This window comes from Panthera pardus, unplaced genomic scaffold (genome assembly GCF_024362965.1).
Source record: "Panthera pardus isolate Hobbes unplaced genomic scaffold, ASM2436296v1 HiC_scaffold_20, whole genome shotgun sequence".
Classification (NCBI taxonomy): Eukaryota; Metazoa; Chordata; class Mammalia; order Carnivora; family Felidae; genus Panthera; species Panthera pardus.
In genome coordinates this window covers 57,226,956-57,246,683 of record NW_026526766.1, presented here as the reverse complement: position 1 = coordinate 57,246,683, position 19,728 = coordinate 57,226,956, and the positions used below count along the sequence as shown (strand labels likewise).

General features: G+C 48.2%; 3 protein-coding genes and 1 long non-coding RNA gene across 7 annotated transcripts; 3 read left to right on the top strand and 1 right to left on the bottom strand.

Annotated features, from left to right (window-relative positions):
• The first annotated feature begins 141 nt into the window (after positions 1–141).
• FAM221B (family with sequence similarity 221 member B) lies at positions 142–11,048 on the top strand. 2 transcript variants are annotated; one of them, XM_019454534.2, is made up of 7 exons: positions 142–545; positions 2,380–3,166; positions 5,279–5,422; positions 9,818–9,928; positions 10,104–10,301; positions 10,488–10,607; positions 10,974–11,048. In XM_019454534.2, exons 2-7 carry the CDS (start codon positions 2,380–2,382, stop codon positions 11,009–11,011), a joined length of 1,398 nt encoding a protein of 465 aa, XP_019310079.2. In that variant the 5' UTR covers positions 142–545; the 3' UTR covers positions 11,012–11,048. The 2 variants fall into 2 exon arrangements, with proteins under 2 accessions (XP_019310079.2, XP_019310080.2); XM_019454535.2 differs by lacking the exon at positions 5,279–5,422.
• Positions 5,086–14,233, bottom strand: LOC109270160 (uncharacterized). Its single transcript, XR_002081466.2, has 3 exons — positions 13,913–14,233; positions 12,451–12,571; positions 5,086–5,175 (listed from the first exon to the last, which is right to left on the bottom strand). It is a non-coding gene; the product is annotated as an uncharacterized LOC109270160 (long non-coding RNA).
• A 113-nt stretch (positions 14,234–14,346) lies between these two features.
• HINT2 (histidine triad nucleotide binding protein 2) lies at positions 14,347–16,545 on the top strand. 2 transcript variants are annotated; one of them, XM_019454539.2, is made up of 5 exons: positions 14,347–14,588; positions 15,721–15,861; positions 15,958–16,062; positions 16,169–16,241; positions 16,352–16,545. In XM_019454539.2, exons 1-5 carry the CDS (start codon positions 14,412–14,414, stop codon positions 16,363–16,365), a joined length of 510 nt encoding a protein of 169 aa, XP_019310084.1. In that variant the 5' UTR covers positions 14,347–14,411; the 3' UTR covers positions 16,366–16,545. The 2 variants fall into 2 exon arrangements, with proteins under 2 accessions (XP_019310084.1, XP_019310083.1); XM_019454538.2 differs by having other exon boundaries at positions 14,353–14,588; positions 16,363–16,545.
• A 280-nt stretch (positions 16,546–16,825) lies between these two features.
• SPAG8 (sperm associated antigen 8) lies at positions 16,826–19,669 on the top strand. 2 transcript variants are annotated; one of them, XM_019454531.2, is made up of 7 exons: positions 16,828–17,530; positions 17,629–18,322; positions 18,448–18,622; positions 18,819–18,864; positions 18,950–19,064; positions 19,181–19,243; positions 19,349–19,669. In XM_019454531.2, exons 1-7 carry the CDS (start codon positions 17,493–17,495, stop codon positions 19,538–19,540), a joined length of 1,323 nt encoding a protein of 440 aa, XP_019310076.2. In that variant the 5' UTR covers positions 16,828–17,492; the 3' UTR covers positions 19,541–19,669. The 2 variants fall into 2 exon arrangements, with proteins under 2 accessions (XP_019310075.2, XP_019310076.2); XM_019454530.2 differs by having other exon boundaries at positions 16,826–17,530; positions 19,181–19,669.
• The last annotated feature ends 59 nt before the right edge of the window (positions 19,670–19,728 follow it).

Sequence of the window (19,728 nt, the reverse complement as noted above, 5' to 3'; positions counted from 1 at the left end):
CCCCACTGATGGAGCCACACACATCTCATAGGAACCTTACAGAGACCCTCACAAACCCAGACACCTACGGACGTCCCCACAGATGTCCGCAGACTACCCAAACACTCTCACAGAGATCCAACAAACCCCTTTAAGAGAAGTGAGCCCCCTAAACTCGTCCCCTTTGGTCCAATGCAGCCTCCTCTGGAGACCGGACTGTTGTTGCCACGGAGACTACCGGGCGTTCCGATTGCTCTGGTGACGGATCCCTCCTCTCCTGGCCCGGGTTCCAGAGGTTTCAGTCAAGCTCCTCCCTCAACGGCCCCGGAACCCCTCGTCCCTCCCCAAGTCCCCCTCCCCAGATCTGGCCAGAGCTCCTTTGCGAATTTCTGCAGGTGTCCAAGTCCCCTCGCCAAGTCGTAGACTTGAAGGCAAGGCCTCTCATTACATAGCAAGTACAGCCAGGTCTCATCCAAGAGCCTTCCATCCCTCGCTAACATTTCCCCTTCCCAGCTTAAGACGAGATCCTGACCTAAGGACTTGTAACAGCCAAGACAGGCCCAGAGGTATGTAGTTTCTCCAATGGCTCTTCCTCCAAGTCCTCATCTCGTTCCCCTCCTAACATATTCTGTCCCTTCCCACCTTGGTCCAACCCTCTCCCATTCTCTACTTTTCATCCTTACCCTCCCCGTCCACCACGTTTCTCCACCCAGTTCCGTCTTCCCCCTTCTTTTTCTCTTTCCTCTCCTCCCACCGACTGATTCTCCACCCTCATCTTCCTAACCTACCTCTCTCACTACTTCTTGTCCCAAGCTTCCCCTTTGGAAAGACTAATGAATACAAGTAATGAATCCATCTGGAGCATGAGGGGGAAAGTAGGGAGCACAGAAAGTTAAGGCTGGAAAAGTTAGGCAGTGTTGCAAGTAATGACAGGCCTTGAATGTCAGGTCCAGAAATTTGGAGTTAATCTTTCAGCTGAGACAACTGAGTGTTTTCAAGCAAAGGAACAACATTGTTAGGCTTGCATTTTAGAACGATCTCCAGTGGGTCATTAAGGAGGGCTGACTTCTTTTAGACATCCCTCCAAGATAAATTAGTCACACCTCACTCCCCACAGCATCCTGAGCTTACCCCAGCACAACATCAACTCATCTGTATTGTCATTGGGTTAACCTGGTCCACCTTCCCAGATTCTTTCAGAGTCCAGTGCTTACTTAGCACAGTGCCTGGGTGAAAGTGTAAGATTGGGCTCTTTAAAAAGTATAAGTTTACAGGGGCACCTGGGTGGCTCAGTCAGTTAATCTTCCAACTCCAGCTCAGGTCATGACCTCACGGTTCGTGGGTTTGAGCCCCGTGTCGGGCTTGGTGCTTACAGCTCAGAGCCTGGAGCCTGCTTTGGATTCTGTGTCTCCCTCTCTCTGTTCCTCCCCTGCTCATGCTCTGTGTCTCAAAAAAAAAAAAAAAAAAAAAAAAAGTTAAAAAAAAGTTAAGTATAAGTTACATAAATCAATGAAAGAATGGCTGAGTAGATTGATGTGCTGGGGAAAGTCGCAGAGGGGCAAAGTTATTACATAATCCAGGTAGAAAACTATGAGAACTTGAACAGAATTGGAGGGGAAAGAAAGGAGAGAATGGATTTTGGGAATACAGTATTTAGAAGACAGGAAACACAGTTCTTGGTGCCTATTTGAAGATGAGGGCTGAGAGGAAAGGATAAGACTAAAATAATTTCCAGAGTTCAGTTTTGATGCCCTGTGGGACATCCATTTAGCAATGTCCAGCAAGCAATTGGGTTTGAGTGTGAAGTACAGGGATTTAAAGAGGTCTGAGCTGGAATTATGGATTTAGAAATCATCAGCATACCAGCCGGAAGTAATTGAAGCCTTGGACATGAATGACATCAAAGGAGGCTTGATTATGATCCCTAGACAAAACAGGCTGCAGTCAGGGCCCTGCCTAATGCATCATGGCATTGTCCTGCACTCTTAAGAGCAAACCCCCACCTTGGCTTGGTAGTATCCCAGTCTCTAGAACTCCACTGCCTGAACATCCTGGTCCTAAGGCTCAGGCCCCTGCTCTTGGACTAGCCAAGCTGCTATGTTCAGGCTCTTCCTGGGGCATGGTCCTCTGCTACCATCTACTGATGGGATTCTGACTGCTTCAGCCTTTCTATCTTTAAGCTCCCTCACAACCCATAGCTACATGCCACATGGCATCTAGGCACACAGGTGAACCTCTTGGCACCATTCCCTGACCCAAAGTTCCTCTTGCTTCCCCTTTACATCTCAGGTGCACAGAAAACTTTATCCTAATTCCATAATCCCCCCGTGAACTCTGACTTGCAGACCCTCCAACCTCCAATCCCAACCTAATGAAGCCTGTACCTTATTCTACCACTAGATGGAAGCAGACGAGGTCACAGAAGAGCCTCAAACCGCCATGGATGCAGAGGAACACCCCTCTTCAAAGGACCCCTCTGCCAAGGACTCACAGGAGCCCCCTAGCCCTGAAACATCCTTTGAGACTTCCATCCCTGAGACCCCGTTAGAGCCCCACACCTCTGAGATCCCTTTAGAGCCCCACATCTCTGAATCTCATAGGTCACCATCTGCTTCCCAGGCCCTTTTAGAGACCCACACCTCTGAAACCCCTTTGGCAACTTACATCCCTGAGACCCCCTTAGAGCCCCACACCTCTGAATCTCATATGACACCATCTGCTTCCCAGGCCCCTTTAGAGATCCACACCTTTGAAACCCTTTTGGAGCCTTCCATCCCTGAGACCTCTTCAGGATACTCTGTCTCTGAGATCCCTTTGGAAACCCCTATCCCTGAGACCCTATTGGAGACTCACATGTTTAAGGTCCCAGAGAAACACCTTTCTTTTCATACCTCATCACAAGGCCGTATCACTGTACCTTCCTCTAATACTCTGAAGGAAGACCTCTCTGAGTATTCCTCCAGTGAGGTCTCACAGACAGGAAGGTCTACCCAGATCTCTGAGTCTGAGATCCTTCAAAAGCACTCCCTTTCAGGCCCTTCAGCCCAGGTCCACCTGGACACATCTGCAAAGGAGAAGGAAGAGGAAGGAGAGGACAAGGAGCAGGTGGATGCCACTGACAGTACCGCACACACAGCTCAGCCTGGACACCAGCTGGGCAAGAAGAAGGGGAAGAAAGGAGTTAGCCGTAATTGTGCCTGCACTTTTCCCCATTCCCCATTATATATATAATTTATTGTCAAATTAGTTAACATACAGTGTACACAGTGCACTCTTGGCTTAGGGAGTAGATTCCCGTGGTTCATCACTTATATACAACACCCAGTGCTCATCCCAGCAAGTGCCCTCCTCAATGCCCATCACCCATTTTCCCTGCCCCCTAACCCCCCACCCCATCAACCCTTAGTTTGTTCTCTGTATTTTAGAGTCTTTTTTGGTTTGCCTCCCTCTCTGTAACTATTTTTTTCTTTCCCTTCCCCCATGGTCTTCTGTTAAGCACTTCAAGTTCCACATATGAGTGAAAACATAGGATATCTGTCTTTCTCTGACTGACTTATTTTTTAGCATAATACCCTCCAGTTCCATCCAAGTTGTTGCAAATGGCAGGATTTCATTCTTTCTCATTGCCAAGTAGTATTCCATTGTATATATAAACCACATCTTCTTTTTTTTTTTTAATTTTTTAATGTTTATTTTTGAGAGACAGAGGCAGCATGAGTGGGGGAGGGGCAGAGAGAGAGGGAGACCCAGACTGTGAAGCAGGCTCCAGGCTCTGAGCTGTCAGCACAGAGCCCGATGCAAACCACATCTTCTTTATCCATTCATCAGTTGATGGACATTTGGGCTCTTTCCATAATTTGGCTTTCCGTAATTTGTTGAAAGCGCTGCTATAAACATTGGGGTACATGGGGTACATGTGCCCCTATGAATCAGCACTCCTGTATCTTTTGGATAAATTCCTAGTAGTGCAATTGCTGGGTCATAGGGTAATTTTATTTTTAATTTTTTGAGGAACCTCCACACTGTTTTCCAGAGCGGCTGCATCAGTTTGCATTCCCACCAACAATGCAAAAGGGTTCCCCTTTCTCCACGTCCTCTCCAGCATCTATTATTCCCTGAATTGTTAATTTTAGCTACTCTGACCAGTGTGAGATGGTATCTCAATGTGGTTTTGATTTGTATTTCCCTGATGATGAGTGACATTGAACATCTTTTCATGTGTCTGTCAGCCATTCAGATGTCTTCCTTGGAAAAGTGTCTTTTCATGTCTTCTGCCCATTTCTTCACTGGATTATTTGTTTTCCAGGTGTTGGGTTCGTTAAGTTCTTAATAGATTTTGGACACTAATCCTTTATCTGATATGTCATTTGCAAATATCTTCTTCCATTCCATTGGTTGCCTTTTAGTTTTGTTGATTGTTTCCTTTGTTGTGAAGAAGCTTTTTATCTTTGGAGCTCCTGGGTGGCTCAGTCAGTTAAGCATCTGACTTCGGCTCAGGTCGTCATCTCACAGTTCATGAGTTTGAGCCCTGCATCAGGCTCTGTGCTGACAGCACAGAACCTGGAGCCTGCTTCAAATTCTGTGTCCCCCCCCTCTCTCTCTGCCCCTCCCCTGCTCTCTCTCTCTCTCTCTCTCTCAAAAATAAGTGAACTTAAAATTTTTTTTGAAGAATCTTTTTATCTTGATGAGGTCCCAATAGTTCATTTTTGCTTTTATTTCCCTTGCCTTCAGAAACATGTCAAGTAAGAAGTTGCTGTGGCTGAGGTCAAAGAGGTTGTTGCCTGTTTTCTCTTCTAGGATTTTGATGGTTTCCTGTCTCACATTTAGGTCTTTCATCCATTTTGAATTTATCTTTGTATATGGTGTAAGAAAGTGGTCTAGTTTCATTCTTCTGCATATTGCCGTCCAGTTCTCCCAGCACCATTTGCTAAAGAGGCTTTTTCCATTGCATATGCTTCCCTGCTTTATCAAAGATTAGTTGGCCATATATTTGTGGGTCCAATTCTGGGTTCTCTATTCTATTCCATTAGTCTATGTGTCTGTGCCAATACCATACTGTCTTGATGATTACAGCTTTGTAGTAGAGGCTAAAGTCCGGGATTGTGATGCCTCCAGCTTTGGTTTTCTTTTTCAACATTACTTTGGCTATTCAGAGTCTTTTGTGGACTTTTCCCCATTCTCATCACTGTCTTACACCTGTCCCAATAAGAGGGGATTGGGTTACTCTTTGACCTGGCCCCTTCTTTTAGTTTTAGGGACTCCTTACTTCCCTTTGGTTACTCAGCCTCTCCCTTCCCAGGTTATGCGGTCCAACCAGAGGTCCCCGCTCAGCAGACAGAAATGGTGGAAGTGGCTAAGGCAATGCACAGAAAGAAGTTCAGTGCTCAGGCAAATTATCTTTTCCAATGGGAGAAGAATGCAACCCTGAATGCCATCCAGACAGGTGAGCCCAGGAAGCCCTTGAGAGGCCTGTGACAGGCCCATGGCCAACCTCCAATCCAACTATATCAGGGAACCTGCCCTGAACAATGGAGAGCTGCTCCTTGTAGAAATGGCAATGCTGCCTGCCTGAAATATTGGAGTGGAGCAGGCAGGTGGGCCAAAGTGGATGGCATGGGTGCAGGAAAAAAGTGAAGATATTCATATAAAACCCAGGTAGGGACAGGCAGCTAAAATGAAGTTGTTTAAAAAAAAAAAAAAAAGCAGGGCCACAGGCCGACCCCACATCTAGGGCTCTAATAGCCTACACCAAACAGACCTTAAAGCAGAGATGGCCCAGACCTTGGATAGTCCAGGAGACTTGGTGCTCTGACATGGCAAAAGGCCTTGGTCCCCTTGGTTGAACTCCATTAAAAGGCTGTCACCCTGCATGCCAGACCGAGAGTCACCTGGTACCCAAAAGCCATGAGTCTCTCCACCAAAAAGGAGAGTTGTACCTCCCAGCCCTGTCAATTCCAAGTCTCAGCCCAGAATTAGTACTTTTCACAGCCCCATTAGTGGCTTGCTAGCTTATCTAGTCAGCATAGAAAGGGTGTGCAGATGTGCTAGGTATACATATGCCATCCGGTGTGTGAGCACGTGTACCTGTGTTGCTGAACTTCATGTCTACAGGGAATACCTTCAGAAAGAAGGCCACCCTGACCCACTCTGCAGATTCTGGGGTTTCTAGACTGAATTAGATAGACATCACTGTATTTATTTTTGTCTTTCATACTTCCTTTCCCCTTATGATAGGAAGAGAGTTATGTTGAGACTAGATGGGCCTAAGATAGAAAGACAGCCAGGTAATTCTATGTCCTTCTCCCTCCTCCATGCAATTTGCTTTCCTCATTCTCATGCAGGGCCCCTTCCCCCTCCACCCCGGGCCAAGAAAGTCACAATGATCTCATTTGGGTCTCTAGAGAATCCATATATGTTCTGTGTAGAGAAAGAGCAAGTGTAAGCTTTTCTTTTATTTATTCAGCATTTATTGAGCACCAACTATGTGTCAGGCATTGAGCTAGATGTGGAGGTAGTGGTTGGTGGGATTTCAAAAACAAAATCCCTCAAATAATTTGTACTCTAATGAGAGACACCAAAAAGTAAAAGGATAATTGTAATTCATTCTAATAATTGCTGTGACTGAGGTTAGCCCAGAGTGCTGCATGAGCAGAGATAAGAGGCACCCAATCTTGGAGGCTCAGGGAATAAGCCTTGGAAGGGATGACTTCTCAGCTGAAATCTGTAAGATGAGTAAAAAGAGGTGGCCAAGTAAAAAGTGAGGTAAGGTGAGACATGCAGGGCAAGGCACCAGGAGGAAACTGCAAGCAATGTTGGACAGAGGTCAGCTCTGGACCGGGAGAATTGTACAGGCATTTCTGTGGCAAAGGTCAAGAGTTGGGACTATATCCTAAGGGCACGTGAGAGTCACTGCAAGATTTTAAATGGGACAACAACACGACCAAATTTGTGTTTTTGAAAGACCACTGTGTCAGTAGCATAGACTGGAGAAAGATACGACTGGACATAGGAAGACTACATTTGGCCCTGGTAACAGTCTGCGTAAGAAGTGAATGGGTATAGGTGGATGAAGTAGATTCAAGAAACGCTGAGAAGACAAAACTGACCTTTGGATCTTTGGATGTGTAGGATAAGAAAGAAGGACATGCCTGGAATGACATCTAGGTGTTTGGCTTAAGAGACTGATTAGATGATGATGCCATTCACGAATGCCTAAAACAGAGTAGATGCATAAGTACATGTTGGATGAACAGAGGACAAAGGATGAGGGTGAGGTTCGGAAGGAAGAATTGAATTTACTGCATTTGAAGTGCTTGTGGAACATGCTGGTAAAAGGGTCCAGTAGACAACTGGCTGTATGGGTCTGAAGCTCAGGAGAGAAGTCTGGACTAGAGGCATCCTTCATGAAAAGACATATGTTGTATGGAGATATTCTAAGCAAAAAGAGATGTTATCATGCAAATGTGAGTATGTGACCATGGAATTGACTGTGTTGTACCTTGCCTGGTATTTTCACAGTAAGCATCTGTGCCGTAGACCTCTTTGCCACAAATATTATTCTGCAAAGTTAATTGACCATAAGGCAATTTGCCATAAAAGATTAAAAAAAAAATAACTAGTTGACAGTTTGGTTTGACAGTTTGTTGGTTTTATCCACTGTTTGGCAGTTTGGTTTCATTTCTCCACTGACACAGTGCTCCCATTTATGTGTATATATAATATATATATTATATATATATAATATATATATAATATATATATATTATAATATATATATATTGTGATTTTATCTTTCGTGGCAAAATTGCCTATGGCCAATTAATCATGCAGTGGAAATGTTTGCGGTGAAAATGCTTGGAGCACAGATTCTTAAGGTGAAACTACCTAGAACCACCTGGTACACCGTCAAAATGGCATTCCAGATAATGTCTCCTCCCCCTACCAGTCCTTGTCCACTTATAACAGAAAGACAGTTTGGAATCAGAGCAGAGAGTAGAGGGTCCCAGTCTGGACTATATAGCCTGATGTCAATTGTCCTGCTTTAAGGGCACTGACACTTATAATGGAGTCTGAGGTATAGTTGCCAGTCTCTGTTTAAACTCTAGTCTGCTTCATCTAAAGGCGGGGCACTGACTCCCATATCAGTGCTTGCACTTGACTCTCCCAGTCTTTCAAGCGGGACCTTGATATGTGGGCACTGACCCTTGTTCACCTCCACCTCTCATCTGTTCACCGAGTGTATCCTGCTGCTCTGGACAGAGTTCAGAATTCCGCTAGTGGAATCCTGGCCCCCACTCACTTCCATTGTGACTCTGCCTATATACCCTGCCCTTTCAACAAAGCCTCACTGCTATAATGGGGCACTGACACTTCAGGCTGTCAGGATCGAGACAGAAGTAGCAAAGCCAAAAGCCACGCCTGGATAGGCTTTAGACCCTGAAAGATCATGGGTAAGGCAAGAAAAACTAGACTGACAATTAGGCACAGAATTGTGGATTGTGGCCCTGGCCAGAGTCAAAGACCAGAAGACACTAACTCTTTCCCACCCTCCTTATGGAACTTCAGTGTTAAGCCTAGAATACTGGGTCTCTCTTCTGTCCTGAAGGAATTTGCTGATTCATTTAGTCAGTCAAGCTGTCTGTGCTCTCTCAGCACCTATTCTGGGCCAGGCCTTGTACGAGGACCAGAAATATAGGTGAAAACCTACAGTCAAAGAGGCATACAAGTGAAAAGTCCACTATTATAATGCATTGTACTGTGAGAGGAGTAGCAAAGGAGTCAGAGAAACAAAGAGGAGGAGCCCCTAGACAGGCAGACAAAGTCAGGGACAACTGTTTGGTGGAGGTGACACTTCATTGTAGCCTTTAAATGGGAATGAGTCCCATAGCTGAAGGTCCCACTCCATAAGGACTCATACAGGATTCTTGCCTAGAAGTTGGAGTAGTCTCAGGTTTCATGAAGGGTGAGAAAATCTGAGTGGAATGTGCTCTCTGGTTCTCCCACATTTAAATGGCTCCACCCTTGCCTTGTAGTGAGATTGACCATGAAGCCAATTTCAGATCCCACTACTGAAACCAGGCTCTCAAGGGTTGTGGCATCTTGCTGGTGCCTATTCTCAGGGATACTTCCTAGCCTCACAAGCTTCTGTTTCTTGGTCTTCACCACTCATGACTTCTGGCCTACCCCTTTCTCCTGATTCTTAGAAAACTATAGGCAGCCCTTCTCAAGTTCATAGACAGCATCAGTTCAGGAACACCAGGAACATAAAGGGAAATAGGAAGGTGCCAAACTGGAAAAGTAAGGAAAACCCTCCTCCTGGTCCCAGAGCTGCCCAACCTCCTCCTCCTCTTCTGGTCCCTTTAACAACCACATTTTCTTAGGTGCCAGTCCTCACCATCTATTCTATACCTGGCCAATCATCTTCCCTTTCCCTCAACTTAGACACTTCAAGGAAACAAAACAAAGTGAGGCTCTAGTGTGGGAAGGGGAGGAAATGAGAATCTTAACAGCCACAGGGAACTCAGCAAGATTCGTGTTCGTCTTCAAGCAAAATTTCATTTTGAATCTTCCTGCTCGGAAACCACTTCAGAAACTGAAGACTGTCTTCAGTCATTTCTGACAGGCTAACAGAAATGGAGTAGATCCTGGGGTGGGAAAGGAGCTGAAACACTTGTGGGATACTGAGAAAATCTGATGGGGAAAATGTCTCAAAGGGTGGAGATCATGGGTGGAGTGAATACACTGGGGAAGAGGTGAGACCACAGCGGCTGGGGGGAGGGGGTGGGGGCTTAGGCTATTTTTCCTTCTCACTCTTCCCTGTTAATCCCTCCACACTCAGGTCTCCACATTGGCTGGCGCTGCCCCCATTATCTATGGGACTGTTTCCAAATTGGAGATGAATCCAAATGCTTTTGTGGACACTTGTTGAGAGAGCACCAGATCGTCTCAGGTAGGGAGAACTGACCAGCCCCTGTCCATGGGGAGGGAAAACTATACTCGGGCCATGTGTTGGGATGTATGAGAGAAAGTGTGTGTGTATTGGTATGGGAGAGGGGGACTGGCACAGGAAGGCCAGGCCCTATTAGGTGCCAGTCTAATCCTCCCATCCATCCCCATTCCCATAGACATATCTGTGCCCTGCAATGTGGGCCAGTGCCGCTGCCTCATGTTCTGCTTTATCCCATCACGCCCAGAGGAGGTGGGTGAGTTCTGGCTTAAAAGACGAGCTACCTTTGACCCTAGGGCCTGGAGGGCCCAATGTCGCTGCAAACACAGCCATGAAGACCATGCAGCTACTGGGTCCCATTCCTGCAGGGTGAAAGGTAATTTCTAGGGTGAGGGGAGTACAGGGGTGGGCATGGGTAGGATGCACATGGTTTGGGGATGAGGATGGGGGAACTGGTAGGAGAAACTTGGGTTTGTGGTTGGTGAGGAAGAGAGGAGAACATAGTCAGCCCGTGGGAAAGCGCCAATTCCCTATACTTGTCTTGGCTTCCCCCTTGCCCTAGGCTGTTGCTGCAACTGCTTTGAGTCTAATTTCCTCTGTGCGGCCTGTGACCGGCGCTGGGAGGAACATGAGACTTTCTTTGAGACTGAGGAGACCCGGCGACGAGGAGGGAGGCCTCACGGTAAGGGGGCAGGGGGCAACCTGGAACGGGACCATTCCAGGACCATAGTCAGAAAGCCAGGCAGGAAGGTGCTCCCACCCTCAGTCATCCCATCCAGGACTACCTCACCCTCTCAGCGCCTGCATCCCACACTTGCACCGGTCTCCAACCCCAGGAGCAGACTGTGTGCCTTTTGCAGAGATGCCTACCCTCTGAGAAGCCATCGTCAGGAATTCTGACTCTGAGGCTTTACAGACACAGGGGCCCTCCGGCCATCCCAGCACCCACCCCAGACCTCCTGGGCTCCCTGGCCCACACAGCCTGTGGCCTGGCCCTAAGTTTGACCCCCATACCTGACCCTTTCACCTCTGCTTTTCCCTCCTCCAGGGACAGACGCTGTCAACACCTGGCGCAAGCCTCTCTGAGCCTGGCTCAAATCAGCAATAAAGAAAGCGGAAGCCACTGGAATCTGGCCTGCTTCTGTATGGGGTGGACAGAACCCAGCCCAGTGACAAACACCCTAGGACCTTAGAGTTGGTACCTGTTGGGAACAAGAGAGGGCACCGCACAGGAGAGAGGCTGGATCAAAGCATCTGCCTCCACCACACCCACACTCAAGCTGCTAGCTCTGGCATCAGAAGGAGAGTGGCTTCAAGGAAGCCAAGGAGGGAGGGGGGTTTAAGAAGGATAGAGGAAACACTGATGTTAGATGCAGTTGGGGACTCCAGTAGGATAAAGACTGAAAAGTGTCCATTGGATCTTACAATTAGAAGGTCTTCAGATAATGTAGTTTCAGTGATGCAGTGGAGGTAGAAACCAAGTGGTAAGTTTGAAAGAGTTTCTTTAAGAAGCTTGGATGAAAAGAGCAGGAGAGAAGTCAGACAATATCCAGAGGGAGATGTGCAGTCAAGGAAGCATTTTTTAGGAGGGAAAAAAGGAAGGGACCAGCAGAGAAAAAGATTTTGAAGATGCAGAAGAAAAACAGAGATACCTGGTGAGACAAGATGCCAAAGATGGAGGGAGGGAATGAGGTCAGGGCAGAGGTGAAGAGATTTGTTCTAGACAGGAGAAACACCGCTTCCTAAGACCAAGAGGAAGGAAGAAAGAAAAGGATGGGGACTTCCCTGAGCTTCAGGGAGGAGGATCTTGAAGTTCCCCTGCGAAGTAGGAGACAAGGTCAGTTGCTGGTGGGGGAGGAGAGGGATAAGAGTGGGGAGTAGGAGATGGGAAGACAGAGGCGAAGGTGTGGGAAGGCTAAGGTGGGGAACTGGAGAAAAACCTATCAGGGGATAGTTGAGGATTCAGGGACAGCTGAAAGCAGGAATCTAGTTAAAGAGGAAGAGAGAAACAAAATAGATTGATGGTTGGTGATGGAAGGTATCAGGGAGGATGATCAGGAAAATAAAGCAAAAAAGAAGGCTTGAGGATATGGAGAGAGCTGACCGTACAAATGGAAAGAAAGTGAAGCCAGGAAGCAACTGACAGATTAAATAAAGGAACAGTCAAAGGACTAGAACGCTCTAATAAGGTGCAGTAGCAGATGTAGTGGTAGGGATTGAAGTATAGGAGACAGTGGTCAGAACCTACAGAGAGCTGCAGCTCTCAGGTGAGAACAGCTGCCAGGGATCACAAAGTTTGGAGTAAAAACTGTAGGCCAGGGGCCAAAATCAGTGAATCATAGATTATTTTTATGAGGAGTGGGAGATTCTGGCACTAATTGGTTCTGTGATCCTAGGCATATCATCACTTTACCTCTCTGGGCCTCAGTTTCTGGATCTATAAAAGAGGAATAATCTCTGTGCTACTTGCTCTCCCTGAGAACCTAAAGAAATAACCAGTTTCAAAGTGCTTTGTAGTCACCTACCCTGCCTGGCTGGTTTCCTTCCTCTTCCTAGATCCCAGCTCTTTTTATCTCTTGAACTTCTCCAGAGCAGCTCTAGGGGTTGCTGCTGTCTCAGAGGCACCACGAGAACTGCATACAGCCTCTAGGGCACAGAGAAAAGGCCAGTCAGTCTACATTTCCCCACATTTGGGGAAGCTATCGGTCCTTCCAAAGGAAGGAATGCAATCTGGACTGCTAGAACTCCTAGGGGGAATTACAGGGTCAAATGTCTGCCCATTGGAGGAAAAAGGCCTTTCTAACAATAATATGGCTATACAAAAGATTATTCCTATCTCCAGAAGTAGAGTTCTTCTTGACTGGTGATATGCAATTAGTGCCATAATGACCATTCACCGAAACGAATTCAATAGTCAACAGTAAAGGAATGGTTACTGTAATAAACTCATTCAAGGAAGTAATATGCAGACATTACAAAGTATATTTACATAGACTATGTAATAATATGGAAAATTGATTGTAAGGGGCAGAATAGGAATATACATCCAATACATATGTACTTGATATAATGAACGGAAATGAAACACCAAATGTTATTCATTCCACAATCACTGATGTGCTAAAACAACAACAACAACAACAAAAACCACCTAAAGATACAGTGGTGGCTTTTCTCCTAAGTGTTAACTGTCAGGCTAAACCTTGGTTGGGTAAGTATATTAGCATTTTGTGACCCCTGTTCCTTAGGTCAAAAATATATATTCCAACAAAATGAAATATACTTCTCACCCAGCAATGACACACTCCCGTTGTCCCTCAAACCCGACTAACTGAAAATATCAGGTACGAGGCTGTTTCATACACCATTTCTGATTAGAAAAGAACATTGGATACCTACTCCTTTGCTTGTTAGTCGTGTGCAAAGACAGGTCACTATCACCGCCTCCCGTTAAAAAGAAGAGGAGGAGGAGGAGGAGGAGGGAGGGGGAGGGGACGAGGAGGGAGAGGTGAGGGGAGGGGGAGGAGGAGGAAGAAGAGGAGGAGGAGAAGAAGAAGAGGAAGAAGAAAGCAAAAAAAAAAAAAAAAAAAAAAAAGTCCTGAAAACGAACTGCAGAATCTTCAATGTTGGAGTATGCACACAAGAACATAAACTAGGGACTGCCCTTAGATGAGTAAGTTAAAAATCTTTGAAATGCTCAAGGGTCTGAAATGCCCTCGTGGGGAAAACGCTGGCTATCTTATCCCTCCAGTTAAATACAGAGAACTGAGGGTTGATGGGGGTTGGGGGTGGAAGTGGGAATGGCCATCACTGGCATTGAGGAGGGCACTTGGGATGAGCACTGGGTATTGTATGTAAGCAATGAATCATGGGAATCCACTCCCGAAGCCAAGAGCACACTGTGTATATACAGTGTATGCTAGCGAACTTGACAATAAATTACAAGAAAAAAAAAAAAAAAAGATAAAAGGACCGGTCTCAGTTCACCTTCAGCCTCACATGGCAGGCATTCCCGCCCCCTTCTTCCGGGACTCCTAAAACCTTGGCCTCCAGGGGTTGCGGCGATTCCCGGAGCCAGCCAGCGCCGAGTGCCCTCAGAACCCGCCCTCCTTCTGACCAATGCGGGGAGAGGGTCTACGATGTCAGAGGCTCGGCGCCGCACCAATGTTGTGCAGCAGAGCCAAACGGAGTTAAATCCCACGTCTCTTAATCCTTCCAATGGAGTGAGAAAGTCTCTTGGGGAAACACTTAGGGAGCCCAATGGCAAAGGAACTTTCACTCTGACCAGAAGTCGAAGCCAATGAAGTGGAAAACTAGCCCACGAGCTGGCAGAAGCAGCCAATGGGATGAAAAGATTCCGCCTCCACCGTGGCGGCGGAGCCAGTGGAGTGAATGACACCACCCTCTGGTCCAAAGGACCTCAAGAGAAGCCCAGGAGCGCGGCCAATGGGATAGCAGGGCTCGCTCGCGGCCTCCAGCGGAGCCAATGGCCGTCGTTTGCCGGCTCCGTGGCGGCCCCCACCTCGGGCGACGGCGGGGCCTGCTTGCTGGCCGGAGGAGAGATTCGGCGGCTGAGGGCAAGATGGCGGCGGCCCTGGTGGTGGCCGCCGGGCTGCGCGTGGCGCGTGGGGCTATAGCGCTGGTGGGGCCGCGGGGGGCGCAGGTGAGGAGCGGCCGCGGGGGCGCGGAGGGCGTCCCGCGGGCTCTGCTGCCCTCCGGGGCGGCGTTCTCCCCCAGGCGCGTGCAGCCCATTGGCCTCGCGGGGACGGAGCCCGAGCGTCTGGCAGGGAATGCTGCCTCTCCTGGAGGCGCAAGCTCCCAGGCCGCTTGGCGAGGTCGGGCTGGTAGTCGGCAGCAGCCTCTCGGCGGTGGCTCGGGCGCCCAGGTTGCGACAGGGTCGGTGCGTTGGCTGCTGCCTCCTAAAACCGAACGCCTGTTCCGGGCAGCCTCCTTAGTGCCCCCTGCAGGAAGTGAGGTTTGTCTTCTCGGAGCCAGTCTCCTGCCCTCCTCAGACCCCTGGCCTTCTGAACACAAGTGTTAATCTCTCATCTTCCCCATTTATCAGAGGGGTCAGGTTCATCCCAACTCTTTCTCCCATAGTGTGACAGCACTGACTTGAGCCTTCTCTGAGCCCCCGGAAACGGGCATCCCTCCCCTCAGTCCCCTGCGGCTGTCGTTGCTGAATTCACTTAACTCTTCCTTTCACTGATTCAAGGAACTGGAGTTAAAATTCACAAAAGAGCTCAGATGTAACACCAAGACATGTTTGTGTCAAAGAGGGAAATTGTGTGAAAACCTGAATAAAACAGGTAAAATACCTTAGAGATTAGATAACAAGTAATGGAAATAAGTGGAAACTTAGTAACAGGGCTTGAGTACAGGGAAAGAGCTCCAATGGTCTTAAAAGATGATGCAGAAAACTTTATATTTGAAGCCAAGAGGAGGGATTTATCTAAGGTAATTCCGTGATAAAAGAGGAACCAAATCTTAAGTTTCCAGTTCTCATCCTGTGTCCTTTCTCCTGAACAGTGCTAAATTTACTAGACACTTTAGGAACAGGAATCAATTGCAGTACTGAATCCTGTATTGTATCTAACCAGGCTCAGCACTATCTGACCCTACTCTCTACTGCTGACACTCTGAAATTGAGGAAATTTTCCTTAGGATGGGAGCCACTAATAGGTTCTTAGAAGGGTGAAGTTAATGATTATCAGAGCCCGGCCTCTGCCAGCTCCTGACTATATGGGAGAGGTATTGTCAACCCCCTCCCTTGGGTATGTCTGACCCACCTTCAGGTCCGAGGAGCTGCAGGTGTGACCGATGGAAATGAAGTGTCGAAGGCCCAGCAGGCAGCTCCTCAGGGAGCAGCCCCAACTATCTTCTCCCGGATCCTGGATCGAAGCCTCCCAGCTGACATTTTGTATGAGGACCAGCAGGTGGGGTGCCCTTAGGACCCATCCCCTTGGGAATTTAATAGGTACCATCAGCCTGTTGAAGTAACGAAGTGGCCTCTGGCCTTTCACTGCTTCCAGTGTCTCGTATTCCGTGATGTGGCCCCTCAGGCTCCTGTGCACTTCCTGGTCATTCCTAAGAAGCCCATTCCTCGGATTAGCCAGGCTGAAGAAGAAGACCAGCAGGTGGGAAGAATAGAGCCAAGGTTTGGCTTTGGGGGGAACCCTGGACTCAGCTAGAGGTTTTGCTCCCTGTGAATGAAGCCACCCATCTCCCTCCCTTTCCCTCTAGCTTCTAGGACATCTTCTCCTTGTGGCTAAGAAGACAGCAAAGGCTGAGGGGCTGGGAGATGGATACCGACTTGGTGAGTGACTTTTGGCCATTGAGCCCCTTGCCTATGAATTCTCACACCTACCCTTCAATATGATCTTTATTCTTTGACCTTTCCCGTGATCCTGACCCCCTAACCCCAAGCTCCATTTCAGTGATCAATGATGGGAAGCTGGGCTCACAGTCCGTGTATCATCTGCACATTCATGTACTTGGGGGCCGACAGCTCCAGTGGCCTCCAGGTTGAACCTTCCAACTGACCAAGAACCTGAGACCTGGATTCTTGGAGGGTGGGGGAAAAGGAACCCTATGATGCTAATAAACTTGTTCTCCCTCAATTTTGGATCACTGTCTTAAATATATAAAGATTTATCTCACAAATAGAAAAGAAAACATTAAAGATAATGATCCTGTGGTACCTGGCTGGCTCAGTTGTTGGAGCATGCAACTCTTGATCTTGGGCTTGAGTTCGAGCCCCACATTGGGTGTGGAGATTACTTAAAAATACAATCTTAAAAAAAAAAAAAAAAAAAAAGATTATGGTCTTGACTATGGTCTGAGTGAGAGACATTAAGGAGGCCCATCCTGTAGTGAAAGAAGCATTTGCCTATAGATTTGTGGGTCCTCATGACAAATGGTCCACCTGGGTCAAGCTTCTAGAAAAATAGAAATAGAAATAAGCCTATATGAGTAGGGAAAGACTGAAACCCAGGGGTGAGACACTCAATCCTGGCCCTTATTCAGATGCCAAGACAAGTTCTAGGGTGGTCTGGGAGGAGGATGGCCAACGTGAGGGTCTTTTACTGAAGGAGAAGTAATCACACCAAAAAAAAAAAAAAAGGCTGCCACTCTTTGATCCCCATGTCTCACCATTTTGCTTTTTAGTTGTCTGATGTATTTTAAACCTTAAACTTTTAAAAGACTCCCTGCCCCACCCCATTTTTTAGAATGAACTGCGGGTAAGTTAACTGTTGCCCCTACACAAGTACACTGATACTACAGCCCTGTGCTTGTCTCCAACACAAAGAACCACCTTAGAAAGCCTCAGAATCATGCTTAAGTGTAGAAGGCAGAACCCTAGACTAGCGGAACCTTAAGAGCTGGGCTGAGGCGGAACGGAGTCTGAACGGAAAGCAAACTTCCTAGACTTCCCCAGGTTTAAGACTTCCGCCCCGCAGAGAATTTGTCTCCACCCCCACCCAACACTTCCGCCCAACTCTAGTCCTGCGCAGTCTCCTGGAATTATTTGCCGTCTCTATGGCAACCCGGTAGCTGGAGACCGAAGATGGAGACCGCGCAGTCTACCAAGGGATCGAGATGTCGGTGAGAGCGGCAGCTTTGGCGGCTGGTGTAAGGGGACGAGAAAGGTCAGCGGACTTAACACCGCTTTTGACAACTTTGTCGCATTCGCTTTCTTTCAGATCTTTAGATGTACAGCCTGGCACTGAAGGACTAGGGTCCACTTCAGAACCATTTTCTTCGGATGGGCATCCTATATCGGCCCTGGCAGCCCCAACTACAGCAGCTGCAGCCTCCTCCACCGACAAAGCGACTGTGTTATCTGCAAAGACCCCAGCGTGCCACTCTGAGCCGAACCTTCTCATGAACCACTCCTCTGACAGTCTTCTGGGGGATCCCTGCACTGAAGCCAGCTTTACCCACAGCACTGGCCATGGGAAACTTGGCATTGAGCCTATCTATGTTTCCCATATTGCTCAGGATCCCTGTACTACAAAAGACCTTAGCTCTAGTCCTGGCCCTGTTCTTGGCTCCAGTTCTGGTCCCTGCCATGGCTCTGGTCAAGACACTGGTCCTGATTCTGGCCCTGGTCCTGCTACTGACTCTGGGCCTAGTCCAGGCCGTGGCCATGACCGTGAGCCCAGCCCCCACAATCTTCCAAGTTTCAGAACCCCCCAAGCAGATATGGTCCCTAATTATGCCTCCTGGAATCACTACTGTCACTGGGAACCTCGGAAACAACCCTGGAAATTTTTGCAAGTCTCAGAACCAGGTGCCCGAGGGCATTGGAAGACCCCTGAGGTTGAAGGGAAGTGTAAGGTTCCCAGTGAAACATTGCCACGGGGCCACAGCCTTGTCTACAACTGGGAGGAGGAGGTATTAAGGTTTTGACCTGCTCCCTTTTCCTGAAGACTGTCCCCAATTTCCTGGGGGAGGCAGTAGTTTATGATGAGGGTGGGTGCCATAAAGGACATCCTGGTCACTCAACTTGGGGCCCACAGAGAGCCACCAACCACCTGGATCAAGTCCCAAGCATGGAGGATGGCTCTGAGAGTTTCTTCTTCCGACATGGACACCAGGGACTGCTGACCCTGCAGCTACAGTCACCCATGTCCTTCAGCACCACTCAGAAAGACTCATACCAGCCCCCGCGAAACTGCTATCAGCCAACTCGAGGTGTGAAGCATGAGAGAATGGGCCAGAATGAGCAATCAGAGATAAAAGAGAGGAAGGAATTTCTAGTGGGACTATGGATTGTTTAATGGGTACAAGGGTAAAGCCCCATGATTTTCCTTCTTTTCTCACATTTGTTTCTTTGGGCCTGCTTGTTAACCAGACTCTCCCACTCTCTCCACTCCCTGCCCTCCTACAGGAAAGCGTGAAGCCATGCTGGAGATGCTCCTGCGCCACCAGATCTGGTGAGAGGCTGGGCGAAGGGTAAAGGGGAGGCGGGGAAGACAAAAATCAGGGAAGAATGGCTTTGACGCCCCCAGGACTATACAGTAAAGAGGTGCAGGCAGAGCAGGAAGCCACAAGGAAGCAGTTTGAGGTCGAGTCTGTGACACACCATGACTACCGAAAGGAGCTGGTGCAAGCCGGGCCTCCTGCCCCAACCAAGGTGAGAACTTATCCCACCGCGCTTGTACGGCTGGGCTATAATGGGCTGTGGGAGAGCAGCAGAGGTTAAGAGAGGGAGCTTCAAACCAAGAGTTTTTCAGTATCTTTCCCTTCCAGCCTCACGACTACCGTCGGGAGCAACCTGAAACCTTCTGGATACAGAGGGCACCACAGCTACCGGTGTGTGAGGGTGTTAGGAGTCGGGGAAAACAAGGAGGGGGAAGAGGCTGTTCTGTTCTGGCTTGGCGCAGAGCGGGATCTGTCCTCATTCTGGCCTTCCTCCAGGGTGTCAGTAGCATCAAGACTCTGGACACGCCATTCCGGAAGAACTGCAGCTTCTCAACACCAGTGCCTCTGTCTCTGGGGCAGCCTTTGCCCTATGAACCTGAGAATTATTCCCACCAACTGGGAGAAATATCTTCCCTTGTCTGTCAGGGAGGAGGACAGGGAGGTGGAATGGGTGGAACTACTATCTAAGGGTTGAGGAGGGAAGAGGGATATGGACTATGGAATCGATTTCTGTCTGTACTGGAGAGGTGGAAAGGAAGTGAATTCTGTCTGTACTAGGTGAAGAGGCTTCTCATAAAGGGTCCTCTCTCATCCTGAGACTGCTAATTCAGTGATTCTGTGAGTAACCATGTTCCTTGGATTTGCCCCTAACCCAG